This window comes from Cnephaeus nilssonii, assembly GCF_951640355.1.
Source record: "Cnephaeus nilssonii genome assembly, chromosome: 6".
NCBI lineage: Eukaryota > Metazoa > Chordata > Mammalia > Chiroptera > Vespertilionidae > Cnephaeus > Cnephaeus nilssonii.
In genome coordinates, this window is record NC_137077.1 from 25,897,834 (window position 1) to 25,917,243 (window position 19,410).

The following is a 19,410-nucleotide window of genomic DNA, read 5'->3' on the forward strand; positions in this document are numbered from 1 at the left end:
CACTACCTGTATGGCCCTGGGCAAGTTACTTACTTACTCCTCTGGACTTCAAGCTCCTCATCTGTAAAGGAAGGATAATAATAGGGCAAAATTTATAGAATAGTTGTGATGATTATAGATGATTATATGAGTTCATATGTGTCAAGTCCTATAACAGTGGTTGGCTTACAGTCAATGATATAAGCATTAGCTAATTATTTTGATTGCTGGTTTTATTATATATCATTTGGTTTTAGTACACAACAACCCTACTATTAGATGGTTATTATCAGCCCTAGCCCCTCAGTTAGAGCGTCCTCCCCATTACCAAGGTTGTGGGTTCGGTCTCCCCTTTGGGCACATACAAGAATCAACCAATGAATGCATCAATAAGTGGAACAACAAATCGATGTGTTTTTTTTCTCTCTCTCCCTTCCTCTCTTTCTCTAAAAATCAATTTAGAAGAACATGGTTATTGTCATCTGCATTTTACTGAAGAGGCAACTGGAGTGCACCAAAGCTAAGTAAGCTCACCATGCACACAGTTAATAAATGGTGAGTCAGACTGGACTCCAAATCCACTGAAGGGAAATGAGGACTGATGTGTTAGCTCTGGGAAGCTTTAAAAGGGCCTTTCCTCCCTTGTTAACCATCACTTAGTTCCTACCCTTTCCTTTATCACTTTGTTGTCCCCTTCTAATTCCAACATTAACAACATTTTGCAAAATTACCAAAAAAAGAGGGGAAGTTGTTCCACTTCTCACCATAACAATCTCACTGAATTTATAGTGTTTTATTCTTATTGCCTCCTTCAAGGTCTCCTCAAGTATTTCCTAGTGATTTTTCTTCCTCTCACAGATTCCTATAGCATCTATGACCTGAACTAAAGTGTTAGAAGATTGTCTTATGTGTGATCTAAAGCGCTAAATTGCACACACCTCAACATATAAATTTCGGATAACAAGTACTAGTAGGTTATCAGAGTTCAGCTTTTGAAAACTCACGATGAGCTCCATCCTTTCTTGAAGGTTCTCCCCAATTGTCTTTTCAAATTGACCCTGAGCCTGAATTGAGTCAAAGCTCAATCCATTCTAAGATGTGTAACTTACTTGTATTCATGCCGTATAATTGACATTGCATCCATATCAATTTCCTGGTGCTGATAACGTATTGTGATTATGTAACAAAGATGTTATCGTTGAGGGAAGCTAGGTGAAGGGTACAAAAGAACTCTCTGTACTGTTTTTGCAACTCTGACAATTTTCTAAAAATATTTCAAGATAAAAAAATTGGAAAAACCAAGCATTCTGCTGGAACAAAAACTATCACTGGGTAATTTCTCATTGTGAGTCATACATGACCAACAAAAACACTATACAGTCCCTGAAACAAGGACAGTCATATAGTTCTGAGCTTTTCCCACAAATATTAACATTGCGTTGGACATTTGGCGGGAGGATGGAGAGGGAATATAAGAGAATTGGGAATATAGGAGAAAGTTTGTAAATATTTGTAAATTAACAAGTGGAAGACACGAAATAATGGTTTAAATTTGGGGACTCTAGGATTTAAATGTATAGTTACTGTGCTCCTGATTTCACCTCTTTTGGAACACTGCTAGAAAAACAGATTCAAGATATAAAATATTTGAATGGAAATATAGTCCCAGGCATTGGAACAGAACACCATTACTCATACTACCATGTGTGGTTGAGTCTTCCTTTAAAACTTCTAACTCAACATGTGTTGCCAAATAACTACGAAGCTGGCTCAGTTGTTAGGTTCCGTTGTAATTTATGAGGTTCTTAGTACAAAAAGAAGTCAAATACTTTTCAGACAGATAAATATTCACAATATTTTACTCTTACTCTTTTGTTCTTGGCCTCACCTCTTAAACTGCTGCCCAATGGTAGAAAACAAAAGAAAACGCTTGAAAATACTTGTTAAAAGAACAGGAAATGCATCATCAAGAAAAAGATGTTATCTTCCTACCCCAAACAGTGGAAACTTATGAACTTTTCTTAATGCTGCAGTTCTTTCTACAAAACCATTGCGTAAGTTTTATAAATGCCGCTGTCAATGAGCAATTTAAAATCACTTTTTCCAAATGTTGCAGAAAGAACAACTACCTTGCTTTCATTTGGCTCTGCATTAGCCTTAACTTGACTGGATGGAGCGTGGTGTTAATAACCTCAAGGTTATGGGTTCATTTCCTATGTGGTCTACTTTAGCTTCTCGGAGCAGAAAATTTGGTACCCTGGTCTTACCTTATATGTTAAACCCCAGACACTTAATACTGCAGTTTAGTCCAATTCATGCCCACTACTGCTGAACAGCTCAAAGTATGATCTTAAACCCCAAGCTCAGCATGTCACAGTCCTTGAGGCTTACCCTTTTTAAAAAAAAACAAAATTTACCATACTAAGATGAGAAAGAAAAATTCTAGTCTTAAGGAACCACAGAAAAGCCTCACATTTGCTCTGCCTCCCAGAGAATTTTTTGGTTCAATTAGTCTGTCTATTCCCATTAGAATATTAGCTTCATAGAGGCAGAGATCTTGCCTGTTTTGTTAACTGCTATACCACCAGTACCCATGATAGTGCCTGATACTCCATGCTTATTACATGCAGCTCACAAAATGCTATATGCTTTTTCAATGCTGACAACAGCTATTTCAAGTAGAAATGGAGTACTCAGCAAACTTAACAATGGTTCCCAAAATGTGGTCCCCAGACTAGCAGCATAAGCATCATCTGGGAACTTGTTAGAAATACAAGTTCTCTGACCCTTTTACAGGCCTACTGAATCAGAACCTCTGGGGATGGGGTCCAAAAGCACATATTTTTAATAAGCCTTCCGTGTGAGTCCTAGGCAAGCTAAAGTTTGATATCTACCAATTTAACCCAGTGAAGAAAACCCGTTCCCACACTCAGCTCTGATTCGCAGCAGCAGTCCCAAATGACATAAATCCAGCCATTCTAGTACAAAAGTATACATGCATATATTGGAATGAGTGAAAGATAACTTTATGTATAGATATTTGAACCAATAAAAGTTAATCACGCTTATGCACTTTACGTAGCAATGTACCTTGAGTCCTAAGACAAGAATGTGAGATAGAAATAGCAAATCTCTCTATATAAAAGCCTAATATGCTAAGTGTCTGACTGAGTGGTCGACCAACCAGTCGCTACGATGTGCACTGACCACCAGGGGGTAGATGCTCCAACTGGCAGGTTTGCTTGCTGCTGGGGTCCACTGATCAGGACTGGGTGAGATGGGGCCGGACATGCCCTGGAGCCCTCCCATGGTCCTTCCTGTGGCCCCTCCCTAGTCACCAGCCCCAATCGGCCCTGATTGGGACTGGGCAAGATGGCCCTAATCGGCCCTGATCGCTGGCCAGGCAGAGGGACCCCACCTGTGCATGAATTTCATGCACTGGTCCTCTAGTGTTAAATAAAATATTAAACAAGGGAATATAAATGTAAGGCTTCCTCCCAGATCACCCTTTTTATGGCACATCTAAACAGAATTTATTTAGTGAATAGGGAAGTAATGTGATATGATGTTAATGCCCCCACACCAAGAGCCAAAGACCTTTGTTTTTCTTTACTAGCTTTATTATCCAAAAGCCTCACTGGGATTCATCATCATTCCAATGAGCTAAATAATACCAAAGTGGAAAATTCTATGATTTAATAAGAGGATCAAGGGCCTATAATGTTCCAAAACTAACATATTTCTAGGTGACAGAAAGTGGGAAAGAATGATACTTATGTTGGACCCAAAAGGCTCCTGACAGGCAAGAGGATAGATTAAATCTAACAAAACAGTAGTTAAAAGGATGAAAGTAAAATTCTACACCTGGGTTAAAATACACATCCTCAGATATAGGTTTGAGAAAATGTGATTCAGCAACAGCATATAAATATTTTTTAAGACTCATTTGCAGTAAACTCCACAGAAGTTAACATTGCCTCCACTGTCACCCTGAAAGCAACAGTGGCTTTAGGATGTCTTCGCAGAAGCAAAGTATCTACTAGCAAAACCACAGCTGTGCTCTGATCTGGTCTGGGGCATCCCACATCTGAAATATCTGCATTCATTTCCAGGCTCCACACTTTATGGATGCGGGTAGAGGGGGGCAGCAAGGATGGTGCTGTGAGTAGAAACCATGAACTCTGTAGGGCAAATTCAGTGACTACGATTAACCAGACTCTGGAAGAGAAACCTCAAGCATGGGCAGAGGCATGCTGGCTATCTTCAAATATGTTCAGAGCTGTCATAGGGAAGAGGGATTAAAAGTGCTCTAGGTAACTCTAAGGGCTTAAAAGTAAAGTCAATGAGTAGAAACTAATGAACAGCCTTTGGTTCCAAGGAAGGTAAAGTAACAAACAGAAAGAGTTGTGACAGTTTTCCATGCCAATTTGGCTGGACTATAGTACCCAGTTATTTAATCAAACATTAATGTAGGGGTTAGTGTGCAGGTGTTTTGTAGATGTGGTTAACATCTACAATCGGTTGACATTAAGTAAAGGAGATTAACCTTAATAATGTGGGTGGGACTCATGCAATTACTGGAAGCCTTTAGTGCAAACCCTGAGGTTTCCCAGAGTGAATGAAATTCTGCCTTAAAATTGCAACATAATTCCTACCCGCGTTTCCAGCCTGCCAGCCTCTCTACAGAGTTCAGTCTTGCCAGCCCTATCAGACAGATGGAAAAATAGAGAAATAGATGGATGGATTGATGGAAAGATGGATAGATGATAGATAGATAGATAGATAGATAGATAGATAGATAGATAGATAGATAGATAGATAGATGATAGATAGATAGATAGATAGATAGATAGATAGATAGATCGGTGATAGATAGAGTGTGTCCTATTGGTTCTGTTACTCCGGAGGACTGACTGATACAGTTGTCTAAAGATGGAATGTTGAGTTCTTGTCACTGAAGATATTCAAGTGAAGGCGAGGAAACCAGTTTGATTATAATAAGGAGTCCATTTAAAATATATGCTTCTTAATAAAGTTATAAAGCATGTATAAACTGAATAGTCTAATTCAATTTATTTGTTTTACTGAGGATCCATTCTGCGTCGATTCCTGTCTGAGGCTCTGGGGCTATATGATGAACAGAAATAGGTACAGCTCTGTCTTCTGGGAACATACATGAGTCCTGTACTATGGACGAGCTATGCTAGAACACAAAGTTGGTGCTCAACTGATACTCATTGAATGAATAATTGAATAAATAAATAAAAACATTTCAATTTATAGGGAAATATACAGGTACATATATTTATATATTATGTGAGAAACATTTCTATTGAAAATGTTTAAGTGTTTTAAAGCTTTAATTTTAAAATAAGGATAAGATTTGATTATCAAACAATTCTATAACAGGCCATGCTTCCTTCTCCAATAAGGCAGACGTCTAAACCACTTTCCTAAACAGTTTAGACTCTTATCTACTGATCCTAAAAAAAGACCCTGACTCAATATCTACTTATTTCACATATCTGAAAGGTCAGATTACAAAGCATAGAAACTACACCCCCTGGTTTAGTCTGTAATGTTATGTATGCAGTGGAGGAACCTACAGCCAACTGCTGGGATGAGCATGCTCCTCTGGCCTCCAAGGATGGACAGCCAGAGAACTAACTCCCCATACTACTTTCCCAACAGAAATGTTAAGGAACACAGCAGGGGAATACATGAATTTCAATAACGAGGACATCATAGTGTGAAGACCACATTTGTATTACAAAAATTTTTAATTTTTCAAAGTACTTTCAAAGCCCATCCTGCCTGCATCAGTGTAAATCAATCAATCAATCAACCAATCAGCAAATGAATGTATCATTTGATAGGTGAATGAAAAGAGATATGATTGAGATGAAACTACAGTTTTGACCCTAATTTTTTCAGTCAGGACAGCGGGTACTTTTTAAACTTTTAATTGTTACATCACATTGACAGGACATATGTAACATATTCTATTTTTATAACAACAAGAAACTTATTCTCAAATAGAACATGATTCATCAGTTTCCTCACACTTGATCCAAAGCCCTAAGGCATGGAATACAGCATTACAGGGGAACTTTTCTATATAGACAGGATGCTGAGAATCTCAGCTGTATTGGCCAGCAATACACCCAGGACACCCAAGAAGCTCTGCCATGCCTTGGTTTATTTATTGATTACTGGGAATTATTTTATAAAAACAAAACTCATCAGTTCTATGAGGCTTGTATTATAAAATTCTAATGATCATCTCATTTCCTAATGTAAGATGTTTGAAAGGATGTGGAAGAGAATGGGGTGATATAAAATGAAAACATTTAGTTGCAAAGTTGCAAAAACCTTCATAGAATCATAAACAGGGATTCCAGACTTGGCTATGGCACCAGGAAGCTGGGTGATCTAGGTAAGCATCTCTCTCCTCTCATATATATATATATATGTTTATATATATTTTAGAGTACCTTTCTTTGTAATATAACTACTTTCATTTTTAATGGGATGGAAGAAATCATGGCTGTTTTTCTGAAACCACATCAATTTTCAAAGGCAGCTGTAGCAACAGAGGTGCGTTTGCACTGGAATTTTGGCTTCAAGGCCAGTACCACCTTGAACATTTGGCTCATTTCCCCAAACCCATAAGTTGGAAAAATATCAGGAATAAAAAGGGGAATTACAAGGATGATTTACAATTCTCTTCACTCCCTTCCCTCAAAGGTAGTCCTTGTCAGTTGCCAAGAAAACAAGGCAAGATCAAAATGGAACCAAATGACGACTGATAATTAACTCCAGGAAAATATTTCAATGAATAAATTAGTCATCAGTTAAAAATAAAGGACAAACGAATTTTAAAAATATACTCCAGTAGAAAAAAGCAGAGATAGGGAAACTTCCTTGTGGTTTTGAAAAACACGTCTTGATTTTGTTTTGTTTTGTTTTCCAGTACCATTTCCTCCATTAGGTATATTTTTTTCTTGAGAAAAGCCTAATCAATGATCATTGCCAACCTACAAAATGTTTAACTATCCACGATTAAACAACTGATTTTGATGATTTCATTTGTCTCTCCTTTTCTTCCTTTAGTTTACTTTTTTTCCTAAGCCTGCATAAGCACCATTCCTCCCCTTTGCTTTTCCTAGGCATGAGAGAAAGGTCAGTGCAACTTGTGCCTTGCACAGAGGTCTGACTTTTACATATATCCAAAGGATTCACCTGCAATTTGGGGTGGAAGAAACAAAGAAAATCAACTCACCTAGGCTGTTTGCCTCTTTTTTGCTTTTCTAGCTTTGCAGGTAAAGAAAGGCCTCAGATAACCATATCACCATATTTTATGACAATGGAATGGCTATTTTTCTATCCCCATCCAAACTTATCTCAATGCCACCTTCCTCCCTTTGGTCCAATCCTTTAAAAAACAATTATTCTTCTAACCACCAATTACACAAGGAACCACTAGGCCTTTTTTCTGGTAATCCTTTCATTTCAACCACCACCTAGAAAAGGCTTACACACACACACACACACACACACACACACACACACACATTTCCAGGAGCTGTGGAAATTCTGCACCCACTTGCAACATAATCTCCCCTCTTCTCATCTAGACAAAAGTTTAAATAAAAATTAGCATTAGGATTAATTATATAATCTTAGAAGAAGAATGACCAAGAACTTGAAGAGCTGATTGGGACCATGAGTAGGAGAATACAGGGCTATTGTCAATGCTCCTATTGATGATGTGCCAACCTGAGGCTGTTACCTGTACCATGGTCCTCACACTGGACCTGAAGCCTAGGTGTTACTGAAGCTACAGACCAACCTGCCACATCTTCCTGAAGAGTCCATGTTAGTCACTGGTTTTGGGGGGAAATCACTTTTATATTCTAATGAACACATATATGTTATGGATTAATATTAAAATTTGCATATACTTTATTAATAAGGCATGCAAACTAGTTACATGATTGTAATGAGATGCTTACATACCCCAAATACCCTAGATGTTTCTCTACTTCTTTTTGAAGTACTTTGAAAACAATGTTAAAGACGCATCATACTACACTATTCAGTTGGAGTGAAGGAAACAAACTGGTTTATAGCTACTGAGAGTAGAGAAACATTTCTAAAATGTAAAGGTTAGTTCCATAAAGTACATATATATGTTAAATCAGTGCTTGGAAAAGTCACATTTAAAATCAAAATTGTCCCTGTTCCACTTGAAAATGAGAGGAAAATACTTTTCAAAACTTTTTATAATGGGGGGGGGGGAGTGGGGAGAAGAGAGAGAGAGAGAGAGAGAGAGAGAGAGAGAGAGAGAGAGAGAGAAGAGGCAAGAACTAGAATAAAGAGAAAAAAGTAAATCACTGCTCTTTTTCTCAAGGGAAAAAACTTCACAAGCTTGTTTGTTTGGCACCCAATTTCTCGCTTAGCAATCTGAATCAATGAACTAAAGCCTTCACGGATGACTGCATCAATTGGCTTTTGAATTAGCGGATAGCATTACTCAATCAACTTCGAGACTAGCCTTTTCAAGAAATATATTTAGCTGTGGCACACAATATTTCAATTCTACAATAAGAATGTCAACTGTAAAACTAAAAGTAAAATTTCAGTTGTTTTTTTCTCAACCCCTCCCACACTTACTACAAATTTGAATAATAAGAATCCAGGAGGCATTTAAATAAATATGGTGCGCATTCTAGGGTATATGGCAGGTCTTATTGCTTCAATTACTTGGAGCCTGTCAAATGATAGGTTGACACACAGGTAAGGAAATCTATGTTCTACATGTCATGTTTTTAGGGCTTTACCCTTAGCCAGGGAAGAGAAAATGAAAAGGGCTCAGAAATGGTGGCTCCATTCTTTGCAGTATCCCCACGGTGCTCATCATGCTGAGCTAGGAAGCTCCATAAGCCAAGTAAACTCACTAGAAGACAGAGCTTCAAGGTAAAATTAGAAGAAAGATGACTCCCCCCAACACAAAAAGACCATATGTGTACAATATTGCCATATGGGCACACACACAACCCTCACGTGTTTTATCAGTGTTTCTTAGTAATTGAGACATTATTAAATTTTTGCCTACAAGGACACTTCTTTGGTCAACACACCAACCAAAGAGTTTTGGTTAATGTAAAATTCAGTTTTAAACACAGAGGTCCTATATATTACCTAGAATTAGAAAGCTGTCACTTTCAAATTTAAGGGTGTTAATTTATTGATGACATTAACATCTTCTGGCTGTTTCCCCAAGATTTCCAAGATATAAGCCATGAGAAATATAGTTTGGATCATCAGTGGTCAAGCTGTAAGTGACATTAACCAGAGTTTCGATTTAAGAGAAAGTGTATGTGTGTATATTTGGGGTGTGGTGACTAGCAATAGAGAATTTTTGTCTTATAAGTTTTCTAAATTTTGCTGAAAACCACTTGAATGTAAATATATCTTAGATTGTACGTTTCACTAAATAAATTAAAATGAGCATACTTTTAAAAATTTTAATCTAATTATTGGGCATTTACTATGGGCCAGGGGCTGTTCTAATAAACTTGCATGTAAAAGCTTATTCAATCCTAACAACAACTCTTTGAGATAGGCACTATCATACCCTTTTTAGAGTTGAGGAAACGGAAAAGTTAAGTAACTTGCCAAAGTTGTCAAGCTCACACAGCTAAGCAAGTGAAGATTTGGGAATAAAATCTAACAGCTCATGCTTTGGACTCTAGGCTATTCTACTCTCTGTTAGCAAATGACAGTATGATCTTATTTACCCCAAATTCAATTTGGTATTGAGTGTAGGGAAAGTGGGTGGAACCGGTAAGACTTGAGATCTCTGAAATAATTCACACAAACACAGGTCAAATCAGAGATGCTCAGCTTCTTTAGTCCAAGATCTCAAGCTGGCTCCCCCAGGAATAGTTCCCATGCTGGGTGTTTGGAGAGAAACAGCTCATTTGAGCCCATGCAAAGATCATGTCCATTTTTGGGAGGCATAAGAGTAAGTGAGGAGCTACAGTTATGTTTTTGTAGACTTAAAAAAAAAAGTTACTAATATGACTGATACACTCTGTACAATAGGAAGATGAACACCTGGCACAATGACTAAGCAAAGATATTCTATACCCACATTTACAAAGACTTCTAGAATAAATTTAATAGATATGAAGTACTCTATGGTTGTTTTTTTACTAAAGTATGGGTAAAGGTTTCAAAATTTTCTCCCACGCTTAAGTTAAACCAATAGTACTTTTCAATGTGAGGTGTGGTTACAAGGCCTCAGGAAAATAGTCCAATGTTGAAATAGGAAAACACTGTGCATAAATGACAGACAAAAGACAATTGTTTGAAGGCATGTAGTCTGTCATTGTCATTTTTACCTGAATGAAAATAAATACAAGTGATAGAATGTATATAGTCTTCTTCTATATCGTCTAAAGAAGGCTCATTAATAAGGAACCATAGGGCTTTAGAGTGAGCAGGGCCTTTGTGAACAAGTTTAATTTGAGCATTTGACATAACTAAACCAAGGCCATCAGAGTTTGTAGTCTGTGTGCAGGTGTTAACCTCAGCCATAGGAAGATGTGCAGAGTGAGAAGACAAGAGGATGGTATATGGAGCCCTGGGAGCTTTGGTTTTTGAGAAGTGGGCCCCGTGAAGAGCAGCCATGAAGGCCGCTGGCTGGGGGCAATGGAGAGGGAGCAGATAAGTCGAATGTGATGTCCTGGGAGCCTGGGAAGATAGGAGCAATGGAAAAAATAAGTGATTGTACTGAATGATAACAAGAGGTCACAGAAGACCAGAACTGGGAAATGTTCATTATGTTTGAGGGCTATTGATGGATGGTGACCTCCGCAAAAGCAGTGTCTGCAGCATGATCGCAATGGAAGATTGCCATGCTTTAAGCAATGAATGGGAGTTAAGTACATTACGACAGTCAGGGCAGAGCCTACATTCAATCAACTTGGAGAAAAGAAAAAGACGGAGAAATGCACAAAGTAATGATCAAGGGAAGCTATCAGTAGAGAATGAGAAAATAATCAAAACTATAAACAATTTGGGGGGAAGACAAAGTAAACTGGGGTCTAAGCTCAGGCTGATGGGTTCACCTTGATAGGAGGTACACAGCTTGCTCTGAGATGAATATCCATACAGCTAAGAGGTTCTCCCAACTGACTTTTTATTTTTAACTTTCAAACCATGTGGAATTTATTTTGATAAGTGATATAAGGGTAATAGATCCCCTCCCCTTATTGCCTATGACAAATTTTGAATGAATGAATAATAAACAGTCAGCCCCAAGCCTTGACCTTTCAGTCACCAAGGACTCAGAGGAGCACAGGCCTTCCCACACACTCCCTGCCTCCATCCCCCACTCCCTGGCATAGTTTCCTCATTCTCCAGACCCGTCCACCGGCTTCAGAAATTAGGCTCTCACGCCACCGGGAAACACCGAGGAAATTAATGGGGAGGAGTTACTCTATCTTCAATCTCATGTAGGCTGGCAGTTTCTCAGCCTTGCCAACTATCTATTTTCTTTGCTTGGTTTCTGCCAGAGGCAAGGGCGAGTAACAAGGAAAAGGAAAGAGTGATAGCAGAAAAGATTAAAAGAAAAAAGAAAGACATAGAATAGGGAAGATTCACTGCTGAAATTAAACCAGAGAGCAGGTTAGGAAAGAGAGGTTGGTCGCAGAATTAAAAGCTGGACATGTGTTTTTTTAAGATTATGTGGATTACCTATTGTATTGGGAGATCCAAATGGGTTTCCCTCTACACACACACTCCTACCAGGTAGCTGTTCCAGTCCTCTCCTAAGAACCAAAAGCTCCATATGCAAAGTCATTTATGGGTCTTTTCTCCGGTAAGAGATCAAAGCAACATTATCTGAAAAGCCACGTTGCCCTGACATTTTCAAAACACCTACTTAGCATCCTTTAATTATAAAATCTGAGGTATATTTTTCAAATTGGATTAGATACATCTTCACTTCCACCGTTTTCACCCTTAATTTTGAAGGTATGCAAGCCTTTTCTCAGTGGGCAATCAAAAAGCCTTCAGCACTTTGTGAGAATTACTCATCTGAGCCAGAATTTGATCATTAAATTCAACCCAGAGGCCCTGGCAATTGTGGTCTTGCTTGGTCACTCTAAGTTCTCACCAGTCCTCCCCAATTTTGGACAACAATGCAATTCTGTTTCTTGTAAAGACATATTTATTCAACTAGCATTTACTAAGCACACAATACATGCTTGGCATTGGGCTGGTTGCTGAGACTAGTAAGATGAATGAGATATAAAATTGGCCCCTTAGGAATTCATATAGAGAAAAAAGAGCAAATACATTTTTAATTTCCGCAATCTGATTTCTTCAGAGGTTTGTTTAATATCCTTCCTCTGAATACCAAGACCGATGATATAACCATTGCCTTGTGTATTAGCAACAAAGCTACTTTATCATGAATAAGCAAAAGAGTACATAAAATTTGGCTATGCAAAAGAAAAGTTCTGGATAAAGAAAAAGAGACTTCATCTAAAAGAACACATGAGAATATGAGAAATGCCAACCACCCTCCTGCCCAATCCCAGGAGGCAATAACACACACACACACACACACACACACACAAAAAAAAAAAAAACACACAAAAAAAAAACAATAACAACAACCACCACCACAACAAAACTTACCTGACTTGCCCACGCCTGCCCTTCCAAATACTGCCAATTTGACCTCTGCACTTTTAGCCATGCTGGGTGGTGGTAGACAACTCTCTGTCGTTCAAACTAAAGAGCTGAGAGAATCGTTTTGGTTCCAGCCTTTGGGTTCACCATATCATTGCAAATCTGCAACCCTTAAACAAAAGAGATGTGCATTAATATTTATTAAGCACCTCCTCGATGCCAGTCATTATTCAACTTTGTCAACATTTTCCACTTTGACCTTCACCACGATCCTGTAAGAGGGCTCTAGTAATTGACTGTAAATGATTCAACTATTAAATGACAGATCCAGATCCAGGACTTGAATTTCAGTCTGTTTTGGTTCTAAAACATGTATTTTCACTCACAGTAGCATTTTCTAAAGTACTGCCTCAAGAATATTTAATTAATATTAATATGTTCATTGTTTTTCTGTCAGTAATTGATAACCAATATTCGGAGTATGTGACTACATGCATGTACCATGTGTCTGTAAACATCCAAGATGCAAACATATGTGATGGGGAGAGTCACATTTGGAACTCTTTATCTATTATTTCCCTTGGGGCCAAGTAATACACATTCATAGTAGTCAACCCCAATGTAATACAATTAAATTTGCATTTTAAGGTTTAAATGTTATCTCAGCCCACACTAGATCACATGATCAAGTCATGTGATAGATACTCATGTTCCAGGAATTGATATGTAATATTTAGATCATATGTTAATATTTTTCTGGGCACAATGGCCTGATACACAAAAGATAAATGGCATGTCTGACTTCTGATTCCTTTTCTATGACAACTTCAAGTAAATTAGTTTATGATATTATACTAATACTTGGGAAATTAATTATGTTTCATAAAACATAAGCACATTTTATATAGGTGGGTACTTTAGGGATGATACCTGGGTTCTTAGTACCACAGAAATGCAAAGTTGACAAGAGCCTTGGGGCCCAGCTGGCATAACTCAGTGGCTAAGCTTCGAATCAGGAGGTCAAGGTTTGATTCCTGGTTAGGGCACACGTCCAGGTTGCGGGCTCGATCCCCAGTGGGGGGCACCCAAGAGGCAGCCGATTTAGGATTCTCTCTCATCATTGGTATTTCTATCTCTCTCTCTCCCTCTACTTTCCTCTCTGAAATCAATAAAAACATTAAGAAGAAAAAAAGAAAAGAGGCTTGGGGTCAACCAAAGAATCCTCCAGCCATTGCAGGAACCCTTATGAACAGACAGCCATGCATCACTCATCCTGTGTCTGAGTTACCACTCTCAGGTGAGGAGGGGAAAGAGAAGCATTGCCAGCCTTTTCTTTTCGGTCACTCAGAGCCCTTCAGGCAGCCTAGCAGCTGTGAGGACCCTTTGCCCCACCTCAGGATCTACTTTCTAGGGAAACGAGGGCCAGCATCTCCCCTTGCACGTCACGGGATATAGGGTCTTGTTTATGCTGTTTTGACTTTCACCTTCCCTCATCACCATATGCAGCTCTCTCCTCTGACACATGCCATGTTAATTACTCTAAAAACGTGGCATCCAGTGCATCCCCCGTCAGAGATGTGACCGGACAAGGTGACCCAGCACAAGGTCACGGAGATTTCTCTGTTCATTATCTGGGCACCGTGGTTGTCTTTCCCCACAGCCACTCCTCTTCCACAGGAGCTGCACACTTCCCCACTCTGAACGCCTGCAGTCAACATCTTAACCCTAAATACAAGGCTTCACTTTTGTCCTGGTTAACTTAATCACATCAGTCTTCATTTCACCCAGTGTTCCAGTCTGTACAGAGAATTTTGAAACACAAATCTGTTATCTAAATGTGTAAGCTGCTCCTGCCAGCGTTTTGCCATCTACACATTTTCACAAACAGCTTCTCCAGTGGAAGGATGAAAAGGTCAACACGGACATTGGCTATAGTTTCCTTCATCCTCAATAATGAAAAAATAAAACTTCTTAGTAATCATTAATAGTACCAAACCCAGAAGCTTTGACATCTGTTATTTGTCCAGTCCCATATTTTGGCCAAAGATCACAGGATTTCCTTATTTTAATTTTATATGCATTCATTAAGAAGAGGCCTCTGTGTTTAGGACTTCCTCACAGAAGTTTCACAGAAGCATAATATATAAAGCTGCATTAACTATGCAAATTCTATACAAGAATGACAAGCATTCCTTTGAAACATAGACCATGCAAGTGTCTGGAGCTTGTATAAACAATAATTTGTTATTTCATGCAAAATTGTTCATTCGCATACACATAAAAACCTGTGTCATTACCTATTGTATTGATGCTTCATCAAAGTAGCCATCAAATGTGATTTTAAAAAAAGAAAACCATATTTGTTATGTCAAATATTTCAGTAACCTTTCAGTAACTCCCAAATGGCCTCAGAGAAATAGGAATTTCACATAAGAAAGAGAAATTGTTCGGGTTCATTTTTTTTCATTTATAACCTAATAAAGATACATCTGGTTATTCTCAATCTTATGTCATGTTTAGAAAAATGACTTAAAGGAAGACACAAACTGACATACATCCTTCAATATTTTATTTCTCTCATGAAAATGTGAAGTTACATAAATTGCTGTAATAGGTGACCTGTTGCCAAATTTCTGATGTTCAAAACAATTGGCTCAGTGGATAGAGTGTCAACCTGTGGACTGAAGGGTCCCAGGTTCGATTCTGGTCAGGGGCACATGCCTGGGTAGCAGGCTTGATCCCAGTGAGGGATGTGCAGGAGGCAGCCAATCAATAATTCTCTCTCATCATTGATGTTTCTATCTCTTTCCCTCTCCCTTCCTCTCTGAAATCAATAAAGATATACTAAAAAAAAAAAAATCATAAACCAAGACCTTCCATATCATGGATCTAAAAAAACAAACTATTAGTTTTAATGTTGTTGTGCAGAAATATTCTGGCTGAATCCAGAAGTTGCCATTCACTTTTTATGTAGACAGTTGCTTTATTAGGACAAAAACTTCTGAGTCCCTATAAATCCCAAAGCTAAACTTACACGTAGGTATTTAAGAGATTAAAGGTATGGTGATTTTTTTTTAACAGTAAAGACCCAAAAGAAAGCTTAGAAAGAAGAAAAACAGAAGCTAGCCTCCAAATCCTATGCTATTAACGCATTGATTGATTCATTCCACATTTATGCTAAGCATATACAAACAGAGTGGCTTCCTCCCAGGAGCTCAGACCTATGACATTTAGGTCACTAATAACCTCATCTAAAAAGTATTTAAAGAAAGGTTTCATTCATAATAAATCACTCCCAAGACGACTTGTCAAGGCCCATGCTTCCCACTTCCTCTTGGTTAAAAAAAAAAAGAAAAGAAAAGAAAAGAAAAGAAAGAAAAGCATCTTTATAAGGTAATCGTTTTTTCTAACTAACTTCTGTATTTATCATCAACGTAAAGTTCAGCTGTTCAGGGAAGCAAAGCCTCTAGCCCGGGCGTGGGAATGAGATTGTCGCTGGGCTGCCCGCTTCTCCAGCTCTGAAATCAAGTTTTCCTCTTCTCATCACCCGAATTCTCCCTCATCTTACCACGCAGCACCCACAGCGAGGAGGATCATTGTACAAGACCCGGGGCTGTGGCGCTGCCCCAGAGCAACAGGTTTCCTGGAATGATACGCGGGCCCGCTGGGCACCGCGGGTCACTCGCTGGCCGCCTAGAGGGCAAAGGCAGCCCCCGTCTAAAGGGCACTCTGGGTCCCAGCCCGCAGGGCGCTGTCAAACTCCGGGCGCCTGCGTTCACAGCTCCCTCTGGGGAACCCCGGAGCCGCCCTGGGGGCCCAGGGACCAGGAGGACCCCCCCAGAAGCCGAGGGTTCAGGGACGCGGAAGGGTCTGCAGGAGGTCGTCCCGAAAGAGCCACCTGGGCACGTGCCTGACACTCACCTGTTCACAATCTCCAGGCCCGGGAGAAGCGCGGTCCCCTGCAAGTTCGGAATCGCCCCCCCACGCTGCGCAGCCCAGGGCGCAGGCTGCGTTTGGGAGTCGCTGGGCTGCGATCACGGTTGGAGCGGCGGCGGCGGCGGCGGCGAGTGCGGACGGACCGGCGGGAGTCTCCGCGCTCCGACTGGCAGCCAGGGGACTGCGGCAGGACGCGCGAGCTCAGCCCGCTCGCGGCCGGGTTGCTGCAGTGCGGCGCTCGGGCGCCCCCTCCTGGCCAGGGGCCTGCTCGCGCCGCGGTGCTGCCTCCTCCTGGAGAGCGTGGACTATCCTATCCGCCTTCTCTGGGCTACACCAGAGTCAGGCTTCCCTTTCCCCTTGCTCAGCTCCCAGCCTTCTCGCACAAGGACCCCTTTCCTTACTTAACATGTTGGCTGTGAAAGCATCACTACGTGGTATTTTTTCCATTCTTGATGTTCTTTTTTTAAATATATTTTTATTGATTTCAGAGAGGAAGGGGGATGGAGAGAGAGGTAGAAACATCTATTATGAGGGAGAATCATTGATCCCGCAGCCTCCTGCACGCCCCACACTGGGGATGGAACCCACAGTCCCAGGCACGTGCCTTGACCGGTAATCAAACCGTGACCTCCTGGTTCATGGGTTAGCGAGTCACACCAATTGGACCCATTTCTAACTTTAAATGATGCTCACAGCATCCCTTTGGGGTCCGTTTGATTATCCCCATGATACCCAAGAAGAAACTGAGAGGATCAATAACTTGTCCAAGGCTAGTATCTTCTTGGAATTAAGTCCCGGCGGGCCGGATTGGAAGCTGAGAGATGCTAGGAGGGACATACGCACCGAATTCAATTAAAATTTATCGTTACATATTTGAGGAATCCCCAAAAGCTTCACATCCTCCTTACAAGATCAGCCCTTACACTATTTGAATCAAAGTCATACTCCATCATGCCCAAATCCTAACAAAGATGAATAATTTTATGCTGTGCTAGACCTGCTTTTACCTCTCATCTCATTTGATATTTATACCCCTCCCTGGGGTAAGCACTGGTATCCTAATTACTAGCCTTTCACAGATGAGAAGGTGAGTGTCTGACAGGTTAAGTGCTTCCCCAATGACTACCAAAGGAGCGGGAAATATCTAGGCTATTTTTCTGATCCTGGGCATGCCTCTGTCTTTCCTTTGTCCAGTCCCCTTCCCCCAGCGTTTTGCAGAATGCTGCATGGCTCATCTCCATTTGTCTTCCTTCCCTCACTTATACCCCCATCAAATGTACCTGGCTGATGTTTCAATTTCCTAGCTTCTGTCTCAGTAGCAGAACAATTTGGTAAATTAATCCCTGCCCGTGGTTAATTGGGACAATGGCATCGTGGGTAGATAAGATGAGGAACAGCTTAGGTTGGAATCTAGGCTTGGCCACTTAATAGCTGGTTCCCTGGAGAGTGCAAAAATGCAGCTTACTGGTAAAGCTGCCCAAATGGCATGCCTCTAATGTCTGGCCTTCCCTTTGCTTCTTCCCTATTATTAATCACTAGCTAATTAAAATGGTATCAAACTTTTAACTAGTACAGTGGTTAGCAAACTGCAGCCTTTCGAGCCACATGCGGCTCTTTGGCCCCTTGAGTGTGGCTCTTCCACAAAATACCATGGCCTGGGCGAGTCTATTTTGAAGAAGTGGCGTTAGAAGAAGTTTAAGTTTAAAAAATTTGGCTCTCAAGAGAAATTTCAATCGTACTGTTGATATTTGACTCTGTTGACGAATGAGTTTGCCAACTGCAGAACTAGTACAAGAACGTCAAATTCTTTCATCCTGATACAAAGATGCTGTTGTCACAGCTGAGAATGGAACAAGAATAAGCTAATACAGGCAGAAAAACCTAGATTATGTAAAAAATCTGGAACCAACGAGCTGGTTCTCCTAGCCAAGCTGCCACTAAGACTTTTATTGGTTCTCTAACAAGAATAAATTGCAAAGTCATGTCAAAAGACTCTTGTGCAATATATGCCAATGTAGGTAATTATTCCTGAGTTTGCAACATAAATCAGTCATTCTCGGATGACCTATTTTTGTTTTTGTCATAAAGTCCCAAATGAAAGAACTTCCTCAAAGATCCAGACTAGGTAAAACCCCACCAGTTATTTTGTTAAGATTCTGCAAATCAAGTAAGCAGACCTCTTAGGTAAGCTATTTAAAAATGTTTTTAAACATTTAAAAAACTACTGGCGTTGTTGTGCAACATATAGTCTGATGAATGCACAGCCAGGGAAGACCAGATGACTATGTAGATGTAGAGGCTTTGAAATATGCTGATCCTGGCTGGGAGAAGAGATGAGGAATGAATACATGAAGAGAAGCCATATATTATAGCATGTATTTATTCTTAGAGCATTCTACAAAAACCTGGGGAAACAGTGGCCTAATAGTAACTGATTTTCCACTCCAACCAAAAAACTTTTGTAAGGATTGGATTACATAGACCTGCCAGGACAAGACAAGATAAAAATATGCAGATTTTGAACTGGGATAGTTTTCAGAAGAGAGAGGAACAGAGAGGCAGTTTGTATTAAAGCTAAAATACGGAAGCAAGAATCCAGGACCCAGAGACAACCTAATGCAAAAGCTGCTAGAGTTGCCCTAGCTGGTTTTGCTCAGTGGGTAGAGCGTCGGCCTGCGGTCGGAAGGGTCCTGGGCCAAGGGCACATTCCGGCCAAGGGCACGTGCCCTGGTTGTGGGCTCCATCCCCAATGTGGGGCCAGATCCCCAGTGTGGGGCGTGCAGAAGG

General features: G+C 40.1%; 1 protein-coding gene across 1 annotated transcript in view; it reads right to left on the reverse strand.

Annotated features, from left to right (window-relative positions):
• Window positions 1-16,791, reverse strand: part of RERG (RAS like estrogen regulated growth inhibitor) — a 111,924-nt gene extending 95,133 nt beyond the window's left edge. The window contains exons 1-2 of the mRNA XM_079775424.1: window positions 16,609-16,791; window positions 12,694-12,857 (exon numbers count right to left, since the gene is read on the reverse strand). Coding sequence (XP_079631550.1) covers window positions 12,694-12,754 — 61 coding nt within the window. The 5' untranslated portion in view covers window positions 12,755-12,857; window positions 16,609-16,791. The remainder of the gene's footprint in view (window positions 1-12,693; window positions 12,858-16,608) is intronic.
• Window positions 16,792-19,410: the final 2,619 nt, after the last annotated feature.